Source organism: Mastigoproctus giganteus, chromosome 3 (genome assembly GCF_048544385.1).
Source record: "Mastigoproctus giganteus isolate SK-2022 chromosome 3, ASM4854438v1, whole genome shotgun sequence".
In the NCBI taxonomy this organism is placed as follows: Eukaryota; Metazoa; Arthropoda; class Arachnida; order Uropygi; family Thelyphonidae; genus Mastigoproctus; species Mastigoproctus giganteus.
The window spans coordinates 214,015,222-214,036,780 of NC_143577.1; the positions used below are offsets into that span (position 1 = coordinate 214,015,222).

Genomic DNA, 21,559 nt, shown 5'->3' on the forward strand with positions numbered 1-21,559 from the left:
CTGGGTTGGTGTGACTAGAAAACGGAAGCCAGCTGGAGCTGTGAACATTAAAATCACCAACGAAAATTACCTCACTGTTAGGAAAGTTGGACTGGAGAAAGTCAAGTTGCAAAGAGAGGAACTCAATGGGCTCCAAGTGATAAGTGGAGTTCGGAGAATGGTCGAGACAACAGATGAAGTTGACACAATGAGGTAGAGAGATTTCAAGCTAGAGAAGATCAAAGAGAAGAGATTCCAAATTTCCAAGTCTCTGACAGGTAATATCAGAACGGACATATGCACAAGTACCACCTTTGAGGCGAAAGGAATCATACAGTAAATAATTTGGGCATCTGAGATGAGCAGTAGTTGAATCAACCGCTAACTGAGATTCTGTCAGAAAAAGTACATGGGGTTTGGCAGACTGCAAGTGGAAATGGACATCGTTGAGATTAGAATTGAGACCACGTATATTTGTGAAATGAATTAGGAAGTGCTTGGGAGGTTTAGATCTTTTCGCAGACAAGCTTGCTCTATTAGTTTGACAATTCATGGTGTATTCAATAGTAAGAAAAAGTGGGTGGGACATGCTGTATGAAGTAATGAAATTTTTGGATATGGCATGCACATGGTAAGAATAGACCCAGATCCTTGACATAACGTGGCCTCGACAATGCTCCCGGCATACACACTACTCGGACTCCCTCCAGTCACTATCTGGCAGAGTAGAGGTAGCAAGATTATACACTAGCTGATCCGGAAGCCTCCTACAGAATTACCAATAGGTTCGGTCCGGTGTACTAACTAGCGGCCGACCTGTGAACACTGTTTTAGAGCTGTCCCCTTGAAATATAAGGAATATTGGATCTCGCCACGATGTTCATCATAACCTCAAAAGTCATCAGTCATACTGCATGATGGAAGAGATAAGGAAGGGTTGACCGGAATTTAGCTCTAGAGACTAAACATGGGTTCCACCACTTCAAGCCTCCAATAAGCAAAGTGGTGGTATTGCACCGGTTGATGAGAGTCATCTACCACTTGCTGTAGCATTTAGTGGCATCACACATCCAGATTTTACCAAATAAGAAAATACGGGTAATCCTCTTATAACACTGTAGTAAGGTTCCTATAAAATCTCGTGTAGTGCAAAACTGTGTTATTATACGGGTGGAACCTGTATAATATCTGTGTAGATACACCATAGACAACTCTTAAACTATGAAGTAGTTGTTGTAGTAGGCATCATTTGCTCTGTTTCTCATATTGTGCTCTGCCTTCACGACGAGCTGCCATGATATTGCACTACCTCGAATAAGTAGCAAAAAGCTGTAGCCTTTTATGTTCAAACTGAGAACTAAGGAGGAAAAAAGTGTTCTCTTTATATTCCAGTAATCATAAACTCCTCTGATCACACATTTGATCATTTTGAGAGTGAATGCAGTCATTAACTGTATTCAGCAGCCACATGGGATTAAACCACAGACCCCCCACAAACACATGCTTCTGGATTCTTATGCTTGACCACTTGGCTGCGTTGGGCCCATTTTGTCTTTGCACATCTGGCATATTGCCCATTCATTCCTCTGATCAGTGCATGCAACAAACTGTCCAGTAATTCAGCTACAATATATGGTATGTGGATAATCTATGTGATATGTGTGAAAAAAATGAAATAGTAATTGCTGGATTTCTATTAGTTCAATTTTAATCAAATTTGGAAAGGCTTTGGAATTTAAGTTCCTAAAAAAAAGCCTGTTATAAAATTTCACAAAAATTTATCCATTGGAAATTAGAGTTACAACATGCAAACAGACAGAGAAAAAAATTATAATTGCAGACTTTCTATTGATCTAATTTTAATGAAATTTGTGATGGCTTATAAAAGAGCCAAATATAAAATTTCATGAAATCTGTCCACTGGGAGTCAAGTTACTAAATGTGGTAAACGATATATATGGATATTCTGTGTGATATGTATGGGGGAAAAACAAGAAATAATTTCTGGGTTTCCATTTGTCTGAATTGAATGTAATTTGGGATAGCTTGATAAATCTTTCTCTAAAACCGAAATATAAGCTTCCATGAAAATCCATCCATTGGGAGTTGAGTTATTACATACGGATAGTATGACAGACATGAAGACAATAAGCCCCGTTTTTGCACGGGTTACAAGTATTAAACAGTAAACCTTCAAGACATAGATCCCCCAATCTGTCTATCTCTTGCTCTCTGGCAGGCATGTACCATTGCATATAATAAATAATATATGCTTATTTTAAAATAATATTAATGTACAGCTTGTATACATTGAACTGTAAGTCTTGATATTACCTGTGAGAAATTAAGTGAATTTCTCCACGGCACAATTACCTTTCTGTTGTTGAGTAAATTAATCACATTTCATCTACCTCAGTGAAACTAAAAGTTTATTATTATTTTGGTTATGGTTGTTGGACCGGAAACAGGATGTTAGTAGTAAATATTGACTTATTAGTAGTTTGCTAATAGGTCACATTTTACTGCTCACTTTACTAACAGAAGGAGATGAAATAGAGGAGAGTCGAGTCAAGCTAGGTGGGAATGGCATTGCAAATGCTACAAAGACCAACACTAAATAACTGCAAATAATAAGCTGACCATCTGAGTAGAATAAATAGTGGCTGACCATCTGAGTTTAAAGCAGAAATTTAATTTGTTAAAGAAATCCATGCTTCCTACTTTTGACAACATATGTCAGGTTTTGATGAAAGAGTTTAAATACATAAAATTATAATTCATCTAAAATTAAAATACGTGAAAACCTCATTAATACAAACTTTAAGGGACCTAAATTCTCTCACTTTGTAATAACAAGGTTTGTGAAATAAATAGTATTAGTAATGGCCGCATGGTGCAAGAAAGCCTATGGCTTATGCTGCATCAGCAAAAAAAAAAAAAAAAAATCCGAACAAAACAATATATCAAAATCAGCTTTCTAATTTTGATAATTGTTTCATAATTCACTAATTAAACTTTAATTTCCATATTTAGATAGAATTAATATATTTGTGAATATAAAAAAAAAACTTAATATTGAAAGAATGAAAATCCCTTGTGTGAATTCATTCACACAAGGGATGGCTACACCAAAAAAAATTTTAAAGGTAATTATTAATTAAAACAGTCAAATTTTAAAATAAACATCAAAGATTTATACAAAATGAAAGATTTCATGAAGGATTAAACAAGCAATAAAAGATACTCATAATTTTGAATTGTAAAAAATTAAAATATTTATTAATGAATGAAATTCATAAGTTTAGTTATGAATGAAAAAAAATTCATGTGAATACTTGTTCATGGGTTAATACACTGACTAGTTAACTTATTTGCTTCAAGAATGAAGAAATTAACCGAAAAATTTAATTAACATTGTGTTAAAAAAAATAACTTCTGAACACTTTATTTTATAACTATTCTTAACAGGACCACAGATCTGATCAAAGGCTACTAGCACATCACTGTTAACATCACACTTTCAATTACGTTCAGTGCATTTTGGGCATTAGATTTTTTATGTAATGTGTGCACGGCTTCTTCATCAACATCTTATATAACTTTGTTATTATAATCTTCACCTCCCTCAACATACTGAGCACCTACATGAACATAGGCTTGAAATCCTTCCTCAAGGGGCATGTGTCTTCTCAATCCCCCTACCACCACCATTCATTCACATACTGGTCAGATTCATCTTGATAAAGCCACTTTTGGCAAAACACTTTATTGTGGCATTGAAGAAATCTCATCCCATGCAATTATGATGTTTCAATGGGCATCTAACGCAATCTGCTTTTGAGGCGCGATCTGTATGCTTTCTTCAAGCTTTGAATAATACCCTGATGCAGTGTCAGGTATAGGGTGTTTGTTTGTGGTGTTTGGAGGCAGAAAAACCAGCCTAATATTCAACAGTTTTATTGCCCCAGTTGAATGCACTGTACAATGATCTAGGATCATTAGAATTTCTTTTCTGCATGAGCAATTTTATAATCCACAGTTTGATTATTAAGATGTTTATACTTTATGCCATTCCAGTTTCAGGTCTTCTATTTTCTTCTTTTTTTTTTTTTTTTTTTTTTCTGTTAGTACTGTGAAGAATGTTAAATTGCTTTGCAATCTCTGTTTTGGTGCACTCCACCTTTTCAACTATTTTAGTGATTTTGAATTTGGTATTTAAGCATAATTCATTTCATTTTCACTTTGTATCCATGTTAAACAGTGGTAATTTTCACTTTTGACACAAACCCAAATGTTTACTTCACTTAAAAATAAAAGTGATTTAAAATGTGAAAATCTTACTTTTGCAGAGTGACTGGTTAAAACCCACATGACTACAAAATAGTGTTATTCTTTTATTCTCTCTCTGTCTTGTGTAGTAGTAGTAGTGTCATGTGATGCAAGAAAGCAAGTGTATGAACTTATGCAGCATCAGCCAAAAAAAAAAAAATTGCAAAGCAAATCCGTCTAAATGTTTGTCCAGTTCCTCCTTAAATTTATTTAACCTATCAACTTCCACAACAACAGATGGAAGTTTGTTCCAGCAATTAACCACCCTCTGCCTAAAGGCAAATTCCGCACGTCTGTGAATGCCTGTGATCTTATGTGGTCAGCCCAAAGTATAAAGAGAAAATTGAATTTATTATATCAATGCCGACATCTGTAGTAGAAATGATGCATCGCATTAGTAGAGGCAAATGATGAAAGAAAGCAAGCTTATGTAGCATCAGCCAAAAAAAAAAAAAAAAAAAAACTTCCCATTTCACCCATCCATTCATTCCAAAAGTTTGTCCAGTTCTTCCTTGAATTTATTTAAGCTATCAACTTCCACAAAAACAGATGAAAGTTTGTTCCAGCAATCAACTACCCACTGGCTAAAGGCAAATTTCCACACATCATGCTTTAGTTCTGATATTTCACACTAAATTGACAGATCCTCTTCTGAAAAGACAAAGGAACCTTGACAGTTAGGTATTGTGGTGTTGATCAGCACGAATACTAAACATACTGAAAAGTATGATTACACTATTCATGGTGCAAACATTAACCATATTTTATATTGAACAAATTTTTTAACATGAGAATACCTATTCCTGTTAAAGGGGAATGAGATCTACTTTATGTAAAGGAGAACTTTGTGTAAACCGATATTGTATTAGCAAGGTTTTCCTGTATATTGAAAATGGAATCAACATGTATTTTACCAAGAAGTTTTTGTTTTTTTATTGTTATTATCAGTGCTTTTTTTGTAAAAAAAAAAAAAAAAAAAAAAAAAAATAGGTGCCAGTACCACTAGCGAGCTACCCTTTTTTCAGGCCTGGAGGCAAAGAACATGTTCGGGCCCCTACTGAATTAATGAAAATTGCAAAAACAGGAGACAGCCAAAGATGCCGGGCTCCTAAACGGTCCGGGCTGTTTGTTTGTTTGTTATTTGGTTTTTAGGAGCATTAGCTCCAGGGATATGCGGTGGTCATTCCCTGACCTTTCTGCATCCTCCATATTTTGGTGGTCACGGGCGCAAACCCCAATCTAATCAAGAAGTGTGTGCTAAGCACTGCTGCTCCTGCCCACTTGGCTACGGAGGCTCCAGGGTCCGGGCCCGGAGGCAATTGCCTTGCCTGCCTACATGGTAGCTATGCCACTGGCTGGTACTCATTCTTTGCTATCAGGAAAAATTGAAAATTTAAAAGACATGAAAAGTACAGTACTCTAAAAAAAAAATTATTTCCTGATATATTTACTTAGTAGAAATGTTTTTTGGAATAAGAATAACAAGTTAAGTATATATTAACACACAGTTTATTAAGCATAAATTTATTATTCAAGTAAATAAAAAATAAGTAAAAATAATTTCATAATAAAGTTTTGATAGAATATTCCAAAATTTTATTGAGTTCTCATCCAACACACTATGTCGACTTCTTACTTTTTGTTATTTTTTGCTGAAAGATGTTTCCGAAGCAGCGATGGGCCTACAATTTTAAGAAACAGTAGTGAAGAAACTGTTTTTGTCATCAACAAAGCTCTGGTTGGGCTGACAATCAGATTTATTTGTGAAAATCCTCATTCACATTCACTCGATGAAATTGGTATCGTACTCAGAGCACTCATCAAATTCTCTTCAATTTTTCCAAAAACCGTCTTTTCGATTAGGTATACCCGAAATGGATGACTTGTATCTCTTTCATTTAACTTAATCCTAATTGACAATTTTCTAAATTCATTCTCACCAAATGCCAACATTTCATGTTTAGAAGGTTTAATACCTTCGTTGTCCTAATTTTCCTTCTCTTGTCATCGATATTGTCACTAGTTCTTAAATTTGATTTTTTTTTTTTTGAAACTGTCCAAAATGTCGGTGTCATTCGGATATTCAGCTACTGTGGCCATGTAAACAGAGATAGGGAAAATTTACAGAAAAATATGGATAACGCACTTCCGCGAAACAACAGATGATTATTTGTCGAGGTAAAAGAAAATCACTCCCTCCTAATTCTCGAACAGGGCGCTCACAGTTGATTCCCAGCAGTGTCCAACCTACGGCCCACACTGAAAGTGAATTAAAACAGCATTTTAAATTTTGCTATCAAAAAGTTCTCATTAAGTGAGCATTTAAAGGCAAAAGTAAGGTATTTTTTTTGAAAAACAAAAGAAAAAGTTATATTTTTATAATTGTAATAAAATCTAAAAAATCAATTAGTGACTTGGATTTGTTACGCATAAAAGTATTGGGAATTTGCATTTTTTATATATAGCCTGAAAATAAAAAAACGGTAACATGAAAACAGAAACTGCCTTTTACATGTAACAAGATATGGAAAAAAAATGTAACACACTAATTTTTCTCGAATCACTCAGTGCGGCTCCCGAAAGAATTCTAACTTTGAATATGCCCCCTTGTATGAGAAATGGTTGGACAGCACTGCAGTAGAAGGTGAACCATAGCTCATTGGGAATACCCCTTGATCTGCTCACCATTGACCAGCACAACTTCACCGTATGTGGGACAGGTGGTCGGATAAGTTTTACTAAGTTACCAGGTACCACTAAGTTGTAGAATGGTAATCCCTTAGCTCTCTCAATTCTTGCTTAGCAGCAAGAATTGAGAGAGCTAAGGAATTGCCAAAATTTTCTTCGCTCAACTGAAACTATTTTAAATGTAATTTAAAGTAGTTTTGAGATTGTACGCCGTACTGTTGCATACCATCTCAAAAAAAAAGCACTGGTTATTATTATTATGAAACCCCCAAACACGAGAGATATTAGAACCTATAGTACTTAGTACCATGCATGGGTTGAAGATAATATTTTACCATTTGCATTCAGTGATTCAGCAAACCATATGTCGTATACAGTTGAACTCGTTTATAACAAGCCCACTTACATGGGTTCCTGGATACGAGTAGACTGAGATATCTTGTTTGGTCTCATTTAAAAACACATAGCATTCAGTTCGGATATAACAAGGGAACATACTGCCATGTACAGCAAACCAAGTGTTTCTTGTCATCCTTTACAAACAAGAAGAAAGTTCCTACTTATCCTTCAAAAGAAAGTTTTTATAAAATTGCCTGTGAAATCCGTTGTCTAGAACGATCAACGTCAAAGCAGTGAATGCTTCTAAGCTCTCTAGAGGTCTGCTTTTACTTACTCTGCAGCAGCTAGCTATTGGTCATTGGCAAATCGATCAGCGAGCTGTAAAACACACCCCGCTTCTTTTCCGATGACCAATTGCTGGCCGCTGCTGAATAGATAAAAGCAGACCTCCGGGGAGCTTAGATGTATTCACTGCTTTGACACTGATCGTTTCGGATAGTGGATTTTCCAGAAAATTTTATAAACTGTCCTTTTAAGGATGAACTCTATTTTCACTTATAAAGGACAGTAAGAGGAACTTGGTTTCAATCTCAGAGCCCAAAAATGTCGAAGAGGAAAGCATTATCGGTGAAGGAACAGGCCAAAATTATTGAAGAACTGTAGACTGGTCAGAAGAACATAGAGATATTCAAGAAGTACGGACTTTCTTTGTCTACTCTTTCAACACTGGAAAAATAGAGATGCAGTGATGAAGGCCTGCGATGACAGACAAATGCAAAGAGACTGAAGAAATGCAACAAAGATGACGTTGATCAAGCTCTGCTGAAATGGTTCACTGCACGAAGTGCCAGTTTACCCATAAGTGGACCAATCTTAAAGGCTAAAACAGAAGAATTTGCATGGCTTTTCAACTATGCAGGATTATGTTGCTCAAATGGGTGGCTTGATCGTTTTAAGAGTTGGCATAATATTTGGTATGGCAAAATCAGTGGAGAAGCATCTGCAGTGGACATGGAGATAATGTCTAAGTGGATGACCGTCGTGTGGCCACTTCATTCTCAAGGCTACAGTAATGATGACATCTACAACATGGATGAAGCCGGAATTTTCTATAATATCACTCCTGACCAAACTTTGAAATTCCGAGGCAAAAAATGGATTGGAGGAATGTTGTAGAAGAATAGACTTACAGTGGCTGTCTGCACGAATACATCAGGAACAGATAAAAGAAGGCTTCTAGTGATTGGAAAATCTGCAAAACCAAGATGCTTCAAGAATGTGAAGCAACTTCCAGTGGCTTATACGTCGAACAGAAAAGCTTGGATGACTTAAGATATTTTTACAGATTACTTCAAAAAGTGGGACAAAATTCTTCGTACAACAAAATTATACTTGTTGTAGATAACTGTTCTGCACATCCACAGTAAGTCAGCAATCTAAGTCACATAATGCTCATTTTTTAGCCTCCAAACACTACAGCAGTGCTATAAATGACAATCAACGGATCAGGGTGTAATCAGAAGTTTCAAAGCTCTTGTTCATCGCAACTTGGTACTTTTGCTCATTGACAGAATGGACAAGGGAATTGAAACAAATATCTGTTCTCAATGCTATACACTTTAGGGGCAATGCGTTTCACAAAGTTGCATTCAAAACTGTTTCAAGAAGGCTGGATTTCAGTCAAAGCTAGAGAACGTTACTGGCGAGGAAGATCACATTCCATTATCTGAGTGGTTGCAAAAAAGGAGTCCAGAGTATTTGAATCAACTTCCAAATATTGACAGTTGGGAGCATGTAGATGATGACGTCGTAACTTCAGGAGCTCTTATAACAAAGAAAACTCCATTCAGCCTCCATCATATGGAGTAGCTGTTGACAGCGTAGAGAATCTTCAGTGTTTTTCGAAGCTACAGACGATACTGATGCAGAGATGTTCAGTGCCTTAAGTCTGATCAGAAGAAAGTTGAGACAAAAACAGAAGACCAGTCAAATGACCCTACACCCTACATTCATTCCTGAAAATTGGATAATCACTTTTTGAAACAATTGGCCATTTTTAGAGCCACAAATAATTTACATACGTAGGTTAATCTTTTACAGTTTGAAATTCACATTTGCCTCTGGTACCTATACTTCTATTGTTCTGAATCCCCTAACCCGAGTATAATGAGTACTCGGATACGGTGAGCGCATCTTGCGGTCCAGTGACACTCATTATAAATGTTCAACTGTATTTGATTTTTTAAAAAAATGTGGCAATTCTGTTACCTGTGATTTTAAATGTTTACAAATGCACTGGTGTTGTGTGGCAAAAGTTTTAAACCTTTTACGGCTAATTGCTGTATTTATGAACAATTTCGATGCAGAGACTTTCATTCAGTTATGAGAAGTTGGAAAGACTCTTTTCCTTTCATGTGTTTTAACTTTGCCTTCAGAACGAGTTGCCTTGGTATTTCACTACATTGCCAAAGTAGCTACTCTGACAGTTATTTAAAAGATGCAATTTGCATAAGCAAATTGCCATTTGCTTTTGGCAATATAATTTGTTTTAAAGTAGTGCAATTATGATGATGAAGCGTATTCTACTGTGAGTGATGACTGTTAACTAGGCAGTTTAAATCCTATTGGCCACAAAAACACAAGAAAGAAGACAGTTCCTCACAACTACATACAAGTTTAAAAAATTGTATCACTTTTTTCACATTCCAGTTTGTTCTTGGTTAATTTCTCTGAAGATATGGACAAGTTCATTTATAGCACTACCTATTTTCTCTTCTTACAGTAAATATTTAAACATTTTAGAGTATAAATTCAAAAATTAAAATATATATTCTTATAACAATTTTAGGCTGGAGTTTTTGATACTTGTAAACACAGCTGTCTCACGATCCAAATATTGTTTCTATGTGCTGTATACATTTTATGTAACTAATCATGTAAAGTATTGCTCTTATTGCCTATTTCAGTAAGGTCAAATAGTATTATCTATTTTATAATTGTGAAGCTCTAACTTTGTAAGTTAATTTAAAAGAAAAATAAGTTACTCTGTACCTTACACTTCTATGTCTTTCTATTATTTCTAATCATCTCATTATACACAGTGTTTTTTTGTGTTGTCTTCATAGCATTTATAATACTGTCCCTCCTCTACCATCTTCTTTTGCCACCAGATGGACAGTAAAAATGAACTGTTAGCAAACAATACTTGCATTGATCAGCACTGATTAATATGAATTTTTCTTGTTTTGGGTCTAATGCAGTTGTCCTCTCATTGCTAATATTTTAAATGAGATTGTGAAAATTCTGCACAGCGCTAATACAAGTATCTGATTAAAATTTCTCTTAATTAATTAATACCAATATGTCCTGAACTTGCACAGATACTTTGAACCTTTAAATTGAAACAAACTTGCTGCATTGAATTTCAAAACCAGGTTTTACTGGATTAAGAATTGTGTGAAAGATATAAATGTTTATTACTTACTTGCACTACCAACATGTATATGTACACAAGTCATATAGATGCTTGCATACTAGATTAGAAGACATAAAAATGAAATCCATTGGGGGAAGAGTTGGAAAGTCTGACCAGGCTCCCATGCTTTGCAATATTTACTGGAGGAGTTGATTTTTAGGTCTGAGTATTTTCACACCTTCAGAGACAAAATCATGCTAGTTTCAGGATGTCTGAACTTATGAATGAACTGAACTATCAACAGCTTGAACCTACTTTGAGAAGCTCAATTGATGTGTCTTTCTCACCCAGAAGAGTGTGACAGATAGCTCAAACTATAATCTAACTATAACAAACAAGACTATACTGTGGGAGCCAAAAGCAGTACCAACATGCCATAGTCATTTCTTGGCTGGTTCTCCAGCTTATATTCTCTAAAGAACAAAATGATGCAGCATCTGTAATCAGGTGTTAATAATTTATAGCACAATTGAATGATAGCATATGTAAACAGATTATAATTGTATTGTTTCAGGGTCTTTTGTATGATTTCCCCCCCTAGTAGACTGATTTTAATGTTTGAATTATATCATTTCTCAAAATTGTTTACTCTGTTCAGTTTACCCAAAGTCTGTAGTTTTATTGGTCTAGTTATTCTTCAGATTATGATTTAAATTAAATTTTTGGTTTGTGTTTTTTTTGTTCACAAGTCACTTTCCCTTTAGAAATTTTTATCTACCTGTGGCAATCTTAACAACTTTCCATTAATTTCATTGCCTTTCCTTCCCCTGGTCTCAGCTATTTCAGTCCATTCCCATGATGGTCTACAAGGATGGACACGTAACCTGGACCGTTCAGAGAAGAGTCTACCAGAGGTCCCAACATGTGCCAGTTGAACACCCCAGACCATTACCAACCAGTTCCTTGTTGACATGACAGGTGCATAGCTTCATGTGGTTTCCGCCAGATACGCACCCTCCTGTCCACTCGAAATAACTGCAAATGGGACTCATCGGACCAGGAGACCCATCTCCGATCATCCACGGTCCAGCGCCAATGTTCTTTTGCCTGGTTGAGGTGTAGAGTCCTGTGTCGTGGTGTTTGCAGTGGGACTCTGTACCACGTCCGTGATAGAGTGACCCATGCGTCGGGCACCCACTACCATCCCTCTTTCAAGGTCAGTTAACTCATGACATTTATCCATACTGACATTGAATTACCATCTACGTGAATGCAGTGTACCTATATACCTGCCAAGCAGTGGGTTCGTCCACTAGCGAGAAGGGTGACAACATCGCTTTGCCCAGTAACCAGGTATCCCATGAATTCTGTCCTATCAGTGTACATATGGATAACATTTTTATCGGTACTAATCAGATTCCACATATTTTTATTCTACATATTACGAGCTGTTAACTGAGTGCACATTAAAATTGTCAATATGTTTGACCTTTAATGTCAGTAATAATACCACTGGAATCAAAAGCCCTGAATGCTTCAGAGAAGTTTTCTTTGGTAGAATAGTAGGGGGAAAAAAACACGTAAGGTGGAAACAACTGGTTAAATACAAAGCTTTAAGTTTAAACTTTGACATTGTTGCTGACACAAGGTTATGTGCACAGGCTCAATCATATAACTACAGATTTACTCCCAATTAAAAGACTGTAGATTTGTGTTGTATTCACTGAGTTAAAAAAAAAAAAGAAAAGTTCTGGGTTTATTTATAACTGCTTTTGCAGATTGAGGTGGTTATCAGTGATTGTTCTTGAATTCAAACAAGTTGTGGCAGTGATGAATGGAACCTACCTGATGAAAACTGATGACGATAGTAGTCAACTTCTTCCATTATTAGTTTTCTTGGGTATGAAAAGATATTATTGTCTAAAGGGATGGCTAATGCTTTTTTTTTTTTTTTTTTTAAATACAGACTACTATAAAATTTAAACCTGAATAATTTCTGGTACAAGATTAATGTCATGTCTCAGAAACAGGAGAGAGCACAATACACCAGGAGCCTGAGTCTGAGATGAATAACAGCAAATGAATACAAGTGTTTGAAGCAATGCATCCTTCTCCACCTTTTAATGAATTAAGCAGTAGGAATCAGAATAGTTTAGGGCTGAAGCCTCAGGTTATGTAGGGAGTTAACTAGTGTAAAAGTTGCAATTGCATCATTTTTGTACTTAGCCAACTACCTAAATAGTTATAAATTGGTATCATTAAGTATATCTCATGGTGTGAATACCTACAATGAGTTTCCATGATATTGCACTACCTCGAATAAGGTAATGCTTCACCATAGGAGAAGTTACTTATTCTCAGTGGATACGATTACGGAACTTATTGGCTCCTCATCAGTTATATGTCATACAATAAGAGATATAACTAAAACAATGCCATTTTTAGCTAATTTAGAGTTTGCTGCATACTAACACGCTGCTATTGCACAAACTTGTACATTGTCAAATTTTTACGCAGCTGAGGCTTAAGCCCTAAAAGCATTTTAGTTTTACTGATATGTTAATAATAACTCACATAGAGAACCATGTATGATTTTAACAGCATGATATGAATACAAATATTTGTTATGCAGTTTCTGGGGTTACTTCTAGATTATAGAAGGAAAACAAAGAAAATTGCATAATTTAAATCCTTTCAGTGCAGAAATTATCAAAGGCATAAAGCTTTATGGAAGCTACAAGATGAGTGCAATTTGATCTGATATAAGGATTTTTTTTTCAGATTTGTTTCCCATCAAATGAAGTAGGTCAAAAAAGAAAAAAAAATTTCTAGTTTCAGTTATGATTTTGTACCTTTTCAAATTGAGATTATTCAGTGAATTTTATTGAATTTAATTATCTTTTTCTCAGAATGTGTGCTATTTAGTGAACTTCAAAATATGCAGGTTGTCTGGTTTAGACAGATAATGACATTTTTTATATCGACATTATACTACAAAAAGTAAATAATTAAATACTTTTGCAAATTTTCTGACTAAAGATTTTTCTAAAAAGTTTCATTTTAAAATCTTAAGCCTTTAAGCTGGAAAGCACTATTCTCCTTCCAAAATGCCACTTTGAAATAAAATTTCTGCATCATTGTCTATTTCATGAATTGAACAGTTTCTCCTACAGACAGTAGGATTTATTTATGACAGATAATTCGACAAAATAATAATCAATTAAGTTTGTTAGTGTTAGGTTTTCAAAAAAAGTTAGTGCTGAAAAGCTTCACTTGGTAGGTTGTATAAAACATGATGAGCATTTGTGCAAAGATTTGTGCAAAAGCATCATTGTTTATTGCTTTGAAAGGAAACAGAGTTTGATTCATTTTACACTACAAATAACAACTCTCCAAAGTGCTGTAACTTGTGCCATTATCCCAAGACTCATTTCTATAGTATGAGAGACATAATAAAATGCTAATGCTCTTAATCCAAAAAAGTTAAGAACTAAGAAGCTTTAACAGGATTTAGAAGTTATGGGTAATTTTATTGAATTTAATTATCTTTTTCTTGGAATGTGTGCTATTTAGTGAACTTCAAATATGCATTACAAATAGCAGTTACTCATGGAGTAGTGCTGTTTATTTTTAGTGTTAATACTTAGTAATGTTTAATAAGGCCTCCATAGCCGAGTGGGCAGGAGCGGGAGTGCAGTAGCACATGCTCTTTGAGTAGACCAGGGTTCAAGCCCCTGACTGCTGAATACGGTCAATCTGCCAACCTGCCCTGGACCAGCGTGGCAGATTATGGTCCATTTCCGTCAGCATGAATTGTTGAAGAGGCTTCCATCCTGCAGTGGGTTGATAATGGCTGCATTTTACTTTTTTTTTTACTTTTTAATGTTTAGTAATTTGTTTTAAATATGAGCTGGATGCATTTGCACTAATGGTACAATCATGTTGGTTTTCCCAGCTGTGTTTTAGCAAATCCAGATAAGGGGTGGAAAAATCTGTACCAAAAACATTAGTATCAGTCATTGTTATGGAATATTGTAAAAGCACATTATTTCATACCAATTAAGAAATAATTTTCAAAGTTCAGGCCTAAATGGATGTTGTCTGAACTAACGAGACTCGTGGCAGAGAAAAAAAATGCATGGGATAAATTATTAGGCAACATGTAAGCTAGTCTGTAATCAAGTCACAAAGGAGGTTAGGCAAGCGAAGGCAGATTATGAGAAATCTTTGGCAAAGGATGCTAAGAAAAACAGCAATGACTTTACTTTTATAAATAAATTCTAGAAGGAAGGAAGGGGATGGATCAGATTGGTCCACTTGATATTGACAGTATGACTGGTGCAATGTTATGATCCTGCTCAGATAGCTGACAAACTGAATGAGTATTTTGCATCTATATTCACAAATGAGTATGAATGTAGTAATAACTGAGAACAAAGTGGAAGAGAAATTGTTGAAGTTAAACATAAGAAAGGTACCTGGGTTGGATAGGATCTATCCAGTTATATTAAAGGAGGCAGCAAAGGAAGTAAGCAAACTCTTAGCCATAATTATGAGAGCATCCTTGGACTCAGGGGAAGTCCCCATGGACTTGTCCCCAATTCCCAAAAGGGCATCAAACAGTGACACGAGTAATTACAGACCTGTCAGATTAACTTCTGTTTCTATGAAAATAATGGAGTCACTGGTTAAAGAAGCATTGCAGGATCATCTAGACAAGATTGCAGTAATAATTCAGACACAGCATGGGTTTGTTAAGGGAAAGTCTTGTCTGACAAATTTGATTGGATACTATTTGATTTTATTGAATTTAATTATGATGTGGTTACAGAGGAATTGGATGCAAAAAACAATTCTGATATCATATACTTGGATTTCAGGAAAGCTTTTGATACTGTTGTGCATGGAAGATTACTCTACAAATTGGAGCAGTATAGTATTAAGGGCAAGTTGCTACAATGGATAAAAGGAAGTTTGAGTGGGAGAAGACAGAGTGATAATCAATGGATGCTGCTCTTTGTAGACTAATGTTATTGATGGAATACCCCAGGGTTTGTTGTTGGGCCCACTGTTGTTTTGTATATTTATCAGTGATATTGATGAAGGTATATTAAGCTTAATGTCCAAGTACACAGATAATACAAAGGTTGGCAGGGTTATTAATGATGGTAATGGCAGTATGCTACTGCAACAGGATCTAGAAAAGTTGGGTAGTTGGGCTGAGAAATGGCAACTGAAGTTTAATATTGACAAATGCAAAGTACTGCATATTCGTAGAAGTAACCCCAGAGAAATGTACCAACTGTGTGGTACTACACATAGGGTGGTAGAAAATGAAAAAGACCTGGGAATAATTGTTCATCAGATATGAAGTTTTCTACTCAGTGCAGACAGGCTGCCAGAGCAGGTCATGGTGTCTTGTCAGTGATATTCAGGAATTTTGCTAATAGGGAAAAGGAGGTGATATTAGGCATAAGATTTTAATGTCTGAAGAAAATTAACATCTTAAAGGTGCCATCTGCTATATCATGAGGAGCAGATAGAACAGTTCTACTACGATTATATTGATTGCTCATCCGGTTTAAGTTAGACTATGGTGCCCCAGTCTATGCCCCAGTCCAGACCTAGCGCCTGAGATGGCTCGATCCAGTACGTCACTGTGCACTCCGGATAGCCCTTGGGGCTTTCCGAACTTCACCTTGAATTGTAAGTTCTGAACAGAACTTACAATTCATGTCCAGACCCACAACCACACGCCCCTCATTGACTCTGCCATTTCCATCATTAAACTAAAATCCAGCTACAGAATACTTCAATATGAAGCCCTAGCTATTGAATGGTACCGGCACCACTCAAACCTTAAAATTCTAAATTCCAAACTCCCCTTCAATCTTTCCCCAATTTGGAACCTCTCGCGATTAAAGTTCCCACATGTCAAAAAAAGGCATCACTAGAGTATAATTTATTTCTTAAATACCATGTGCATTCACTCTCCACACATTGCCAACTGAAGACGTTTTAACCAACGAAAGTCCTCGTAACGACTATTGGCTTCACCGTATTTACCTATTTAGTTTTCAATTATTCTTTTGCTTCTTTACTTCAATGACAACCAAGGATTGGATGTATACGCTTCTGTTTCCTTGCGCCTATTTTAACTCAGCCAACACATACCTACTTCCCCCCCCCTTTAATTTTATTCAACTTAACAATTCAACCTAAATATTAACCACGCTGCCTAAGTAAGCCATCGCAGATTAATTCAAGGTGAGTACCACTTTCTAAGCATTCACTATCCTTTACTAGTCTCTTAACACGGTACTTGAAGATCTCTAAAACTTTGCATTATCAGAATGGGAGCAACATTATCAACAACAACAAAGAATCAATAAACCTGCAAACATGAGATTAAAAATCCTTCTCCTCAGCAGAGATCTTAACCTGGATAATATCACTCCACTGAAGAAGCAGTCTGCACCACCACCAAAAATAATCAAACTGCCTACATGCGACTTTTTGTTCTACTTTTAGAGCAAGCAAACACTTCCTCATATAAACTGTCAACAGCTGCTTACAGTCACAATTTTCAGATCACTGCTTTTTATATACAGATGGTTCAAAAACTGAATCTCATGTAGGAGCGGCAGTCTACTTTTCAGACACCATGTTGGCCCAAAAACTCCGAAAAGACTGCAGCATTTATACTGCAATCTTGCAGAACTGCAAGCCATTATGTTAGTGCTAAACCAAATCGAACATACTAGTTCCAGAGATAGCATTATTTTCACTGATTCCCTTAGCTCCATGATGGCAATACAAAATATCAGTTCCAAAAAACATCCATTACAACAACAAATTCAAAACCGAGTATCAAAACTCCTAGAACAAGGTCATAATATTAGATTTGGCTGGATCCCAAGTTATGTCAGAATATGTGGTAAAGAACAAGCAGACAGAGCTGCTAGAGAAGCCAACAACAACATCATTTCTGTATCAGAATATATCCCTTTCTCCGACTACAAACAAGTTATTGATCACAGTGGGATACATCACTGGCAACAGCAATGGCATGTCTTAACCAATAAACTGCATCAACTTAAAAATCTGCTCTGACCATGGAAATCTGGCATACAACAAAACAAACGTGACGAAGTGATACTCGCAAGGTTAAGAATAGGACACACTCATTTCAGCCACTGTTATCTCTTGTGAGGAGAGGATTTCCCTCTATGTCCTACTTGTCCAGTATTTGTAGCAGAGCGCTGAAATTACTTTAAAGATCTAATAACCAAGCACCACTCCCTCACTCTCAAAACTATATCGGAAAATATAACAGATGTTTTTCAGTTCCTCAAGGAAATAAACTTCTATAACCAAATATGAAATCAAATGTTATCCCTGTATTAAGGGATAACACTTCTTGATCCTTCGAAAGTATTTCCAGCAAAAAACAAGCACAAAGAGAACTGCCGTATAAAACCTTCAAGGCGCATTTTAGCCACAGTAGCTCTTGCACCAAGAACTTGTAAATCAGTCAATCAATCAAAAGGAGGTGATTATCCCTTTGTATAAGGCAATGGTCAGGCCATGCCTTGAGTACTGCATACAGGTCTGGAGGCCTCATTTTATAAAGGATGTAGAGTTGCTTGAGTGTGTACAGAGAAGGGCAACAAGATTGGTGAGGGGAACGGAGTGGCTCCTCTTACCAAGAAAGGCTTAAATTCTGCAAATTGCAGTGTCTGGAGACTAGGCACCTGCGAGGTGATATAATTGGTGTGTATAAGGCCTTGAATGGGTTGAGCAGGCTCAATTTTGATGGGATTCTTCCTCACTCAGATTATGAACCTGAGGGAGGCATAAATTCAAATTGAGGAAAGACAGTTGTAGAATAGATGTGTGGAAATTGTCTTTAGCCAGCAGGCAGTTGATTGCTGGAACAAACTTCCTTCTGTTGTTGTGGAAATTGATAGCTTAAATAAATTCAAGGAGGAACTGGACAAACTCTTAGAGGGAATGGTGTGAAATGGGATTTTGTTTTTTTTTTGGCTGATGCCATAAGTTTGCTTTCTTGCATCACATGCCTCTACTACTATTATTCTCAATGTTCTTGTAGATTTCATTTTTATAACTTTACTTTTCAGAGGAATTATTAAACATTTAAAAAATAATATATTTATATATATCTGCATGTTTATATACTGTCAGAATGTAAGATTTTATAGCATTGTTAGTTTTATTTTTAAAAAATTGTCTATGCGTTTTTTTTTTTTTTTTGTTCTAGACAGGTAAAATGGAGCCCATTATTTCAGCTCTCACAGAAGAGGAAGAAGAAATGTTTAAGAACATGATGAGAAGACTCCATCATATTGCTCGGGTGGGTGGGTTCTGTTTTCTCAGTTTACTTCTTTTGTGCTGTGCATTATATGAACAAAAACATTTTTATATTGAAGTTCTATTTTGAAATCCTATTGTTTGGAATACAGTACTATAAGTTAATATATGTGCAAATTGAAGAATGCATTGCTTGATAAAGTGCAGTATATATCTAGGTTTCCAAGCTTATAAGGTAATAGAAAAGTAAGAAGGATAGAAAAGGAAGTAGATAAAGAGAACATAAAATAGGAAACTTTCTAGTGCAGAATTAAAGGGAACAATTAAATTGCATAAATCAGGCATTATTGGAACAGGAGGGTTAGGATTTGCATATGAATGTCAAATATCATAGAAATAAAGATTGTTAGGTCTATTATTATTATTTTATTTTTTTTTTTTTAATGACTGTGATGTGACCACCCGAAATCCGGAAAATTCCATAATCTGGCAATGATCAAGTCCCAAAGTTTCTAGATTTGAGTGGTTTGACTATATATTTTTTGCATGTTAGAGTATTTTTAAAGCTTATTTTACTTATTAAACATTAATTTCTTAAATATTAAAGGCTTCGAGATATAAAGTAATTATAAATAGGTTACAACAGAGAAACATTTGTTAAAACCCACCAAGAGGCAAATAAAATATAAGTGTATCATTATCTAAATCTTTTTGCTTTATATGCTTAACATAGACAATTATTACAGGCACTCGCTATTTTGGTAATTTCTTAAGATCTTTACAATCTCTATAATCAAATGAAGTCAAATGGGTTTATGCCATAAACCCACTTGACTTCATTAACCTTTATGCTGCAAGGGCTGTATTGAAGGGCATAACTTCATTCAGTACATAGTGTTAAGCAAACGTTTGCTACTTAGTCTGTTGATCTCATATTGTGCAGGCACTCAGCCATTAGATGCCTTGGTTTGCATTTTATTGCTGTTTTATTTAAACTGTGTGCCACTGACATAAGGCTTTCCTATTTGAATTTATTTTGTTTACTGCACCTTCCCGCATATTTCCATCACTGGGTTGTTCAGGTCTTTGTGGCCACCTGTCCACTGATGAGACCCAAAAAAAGAATCAAAACTTGGACCTTGATAGTGGTACAATTTAAATAAAACAGCAATATACTTCTCCAATGGAGCAGTGCGTTTTATTTAGAGTAGCGCAATACCGTGGCTGCTCATGGCAGAGTGCTTCCACAATATCAGATTGATGCACTAAGTAGCAAAATTATTTTGTTCAATGCTATGTACAGATTGAGTCTGTGCTCTTCATACACAATCTTAATCAAATTCTTTACTAGTTTTAATCTATAAATTGAATGTATCTATATAATTGCAAAGAAACAGACTAGAAGTTTCTCATAACTATCAAAGATTTGTGGTGTAAGCAAAAGATCTATAATGTGCTGGCTTTCCCAACACTTGGAGAGCATGAAATTGAAGAACATTCACAACTTGCAGGAACATGTTTTGCAATGTTATTTATCTTATTAAATATTATTAATACCAAATACTGGGAGTTATATAAGTACTTAAACAAGATTACAACAAAACTGATCACATAACTTTAAATATGATTTGAAAAGTGAGCAGGGTCGGTATTTATTAGTAGATTTTACCACTCTTAAATATTAGATTTAAATACAGCTTTATATTTCCTCAGTGTCCTCTTACGTCCCCCCCACCAAACTTCAGAATTATCTCATTGGGAAACACTGATCTAGAAGAAGTGATTCTGAAAGTGCCTGTTAGGATATTAAAGTGGCTTTGGATGCTTATCAGCTGTGAAGTGCCTTCAGAATTCTTTGATTTGAAAAGTGAGCAGGGTCGGTATTTATTAGTAGATTTTACCACTCTTAAATATTAGATTTAAATACAGCTTTATATTTCCTCAGTGTCCTCTTACATCCCCCCCACCAAACTTCAGAATTATCTCATTGGGAAACACTGATCTAGAAGAAGTGATTCTGAAAGTGCCTGTTAGGATATTAAAGTGGCTTTGGATGCTTATCAGCTGTGAAGTGCCTTCAGAATTCTTTGATTTGAAAAGTGAGCAGGGTCGGTATTTATTAGTATATTTTACCACTCTTAAATATTAGATTTAAATACAGCTTTATATTTCCTCAGTGTCCTCTTACGTCCTCCCCACCAAACTTCAGAATTATCTCATTGGGAAACACTGATCTAGAAGAAGTGATTCTGAAAGTGCCTGTTAGGATATTAAAGTGGCTTTGGATGCTTATCAGCTGTGAAGTGCCTTCAGAATTCTTCGAAAGGAACCAAGAAATTGTTGGGGGAAGGAGAATGACGAAAGATGAGAACGGGGAGGAAAAGATGCTATGTTGAGAAATAAAACTAGGTGCTGTGAAGGGGCAGGTGGTAAAACTCTCGCTTCATTTCTTTGATGTTCTCTCCTGTATTTAATTGA

General features: G+C 35.7%; 1 protein-coding gene across 1 annotated transcript in view; it reads left to right on the forward strand.

The window, feature by feature from the left end:
- LOC150088670 (proline dehydrogenase 1, mitochondrial-like) overlaps positions 1 to 21,559 on the forward strand; it is a 228,835-nt gene that overhangs the window by 148,335 nt on the left and 58,941 nt on the right. Inside the window, exon 8 of the mRNA XM_090369616.1 lies at positions 19,032 to 19,124. Coding sequence (XP_090225742.1) covers positions 19,032 to 19,124 — 93 coding nt within the window. The remainder of the gene's footprint in view (positions 1 to 19,031; positions 19,125 to 21,559) is intronic.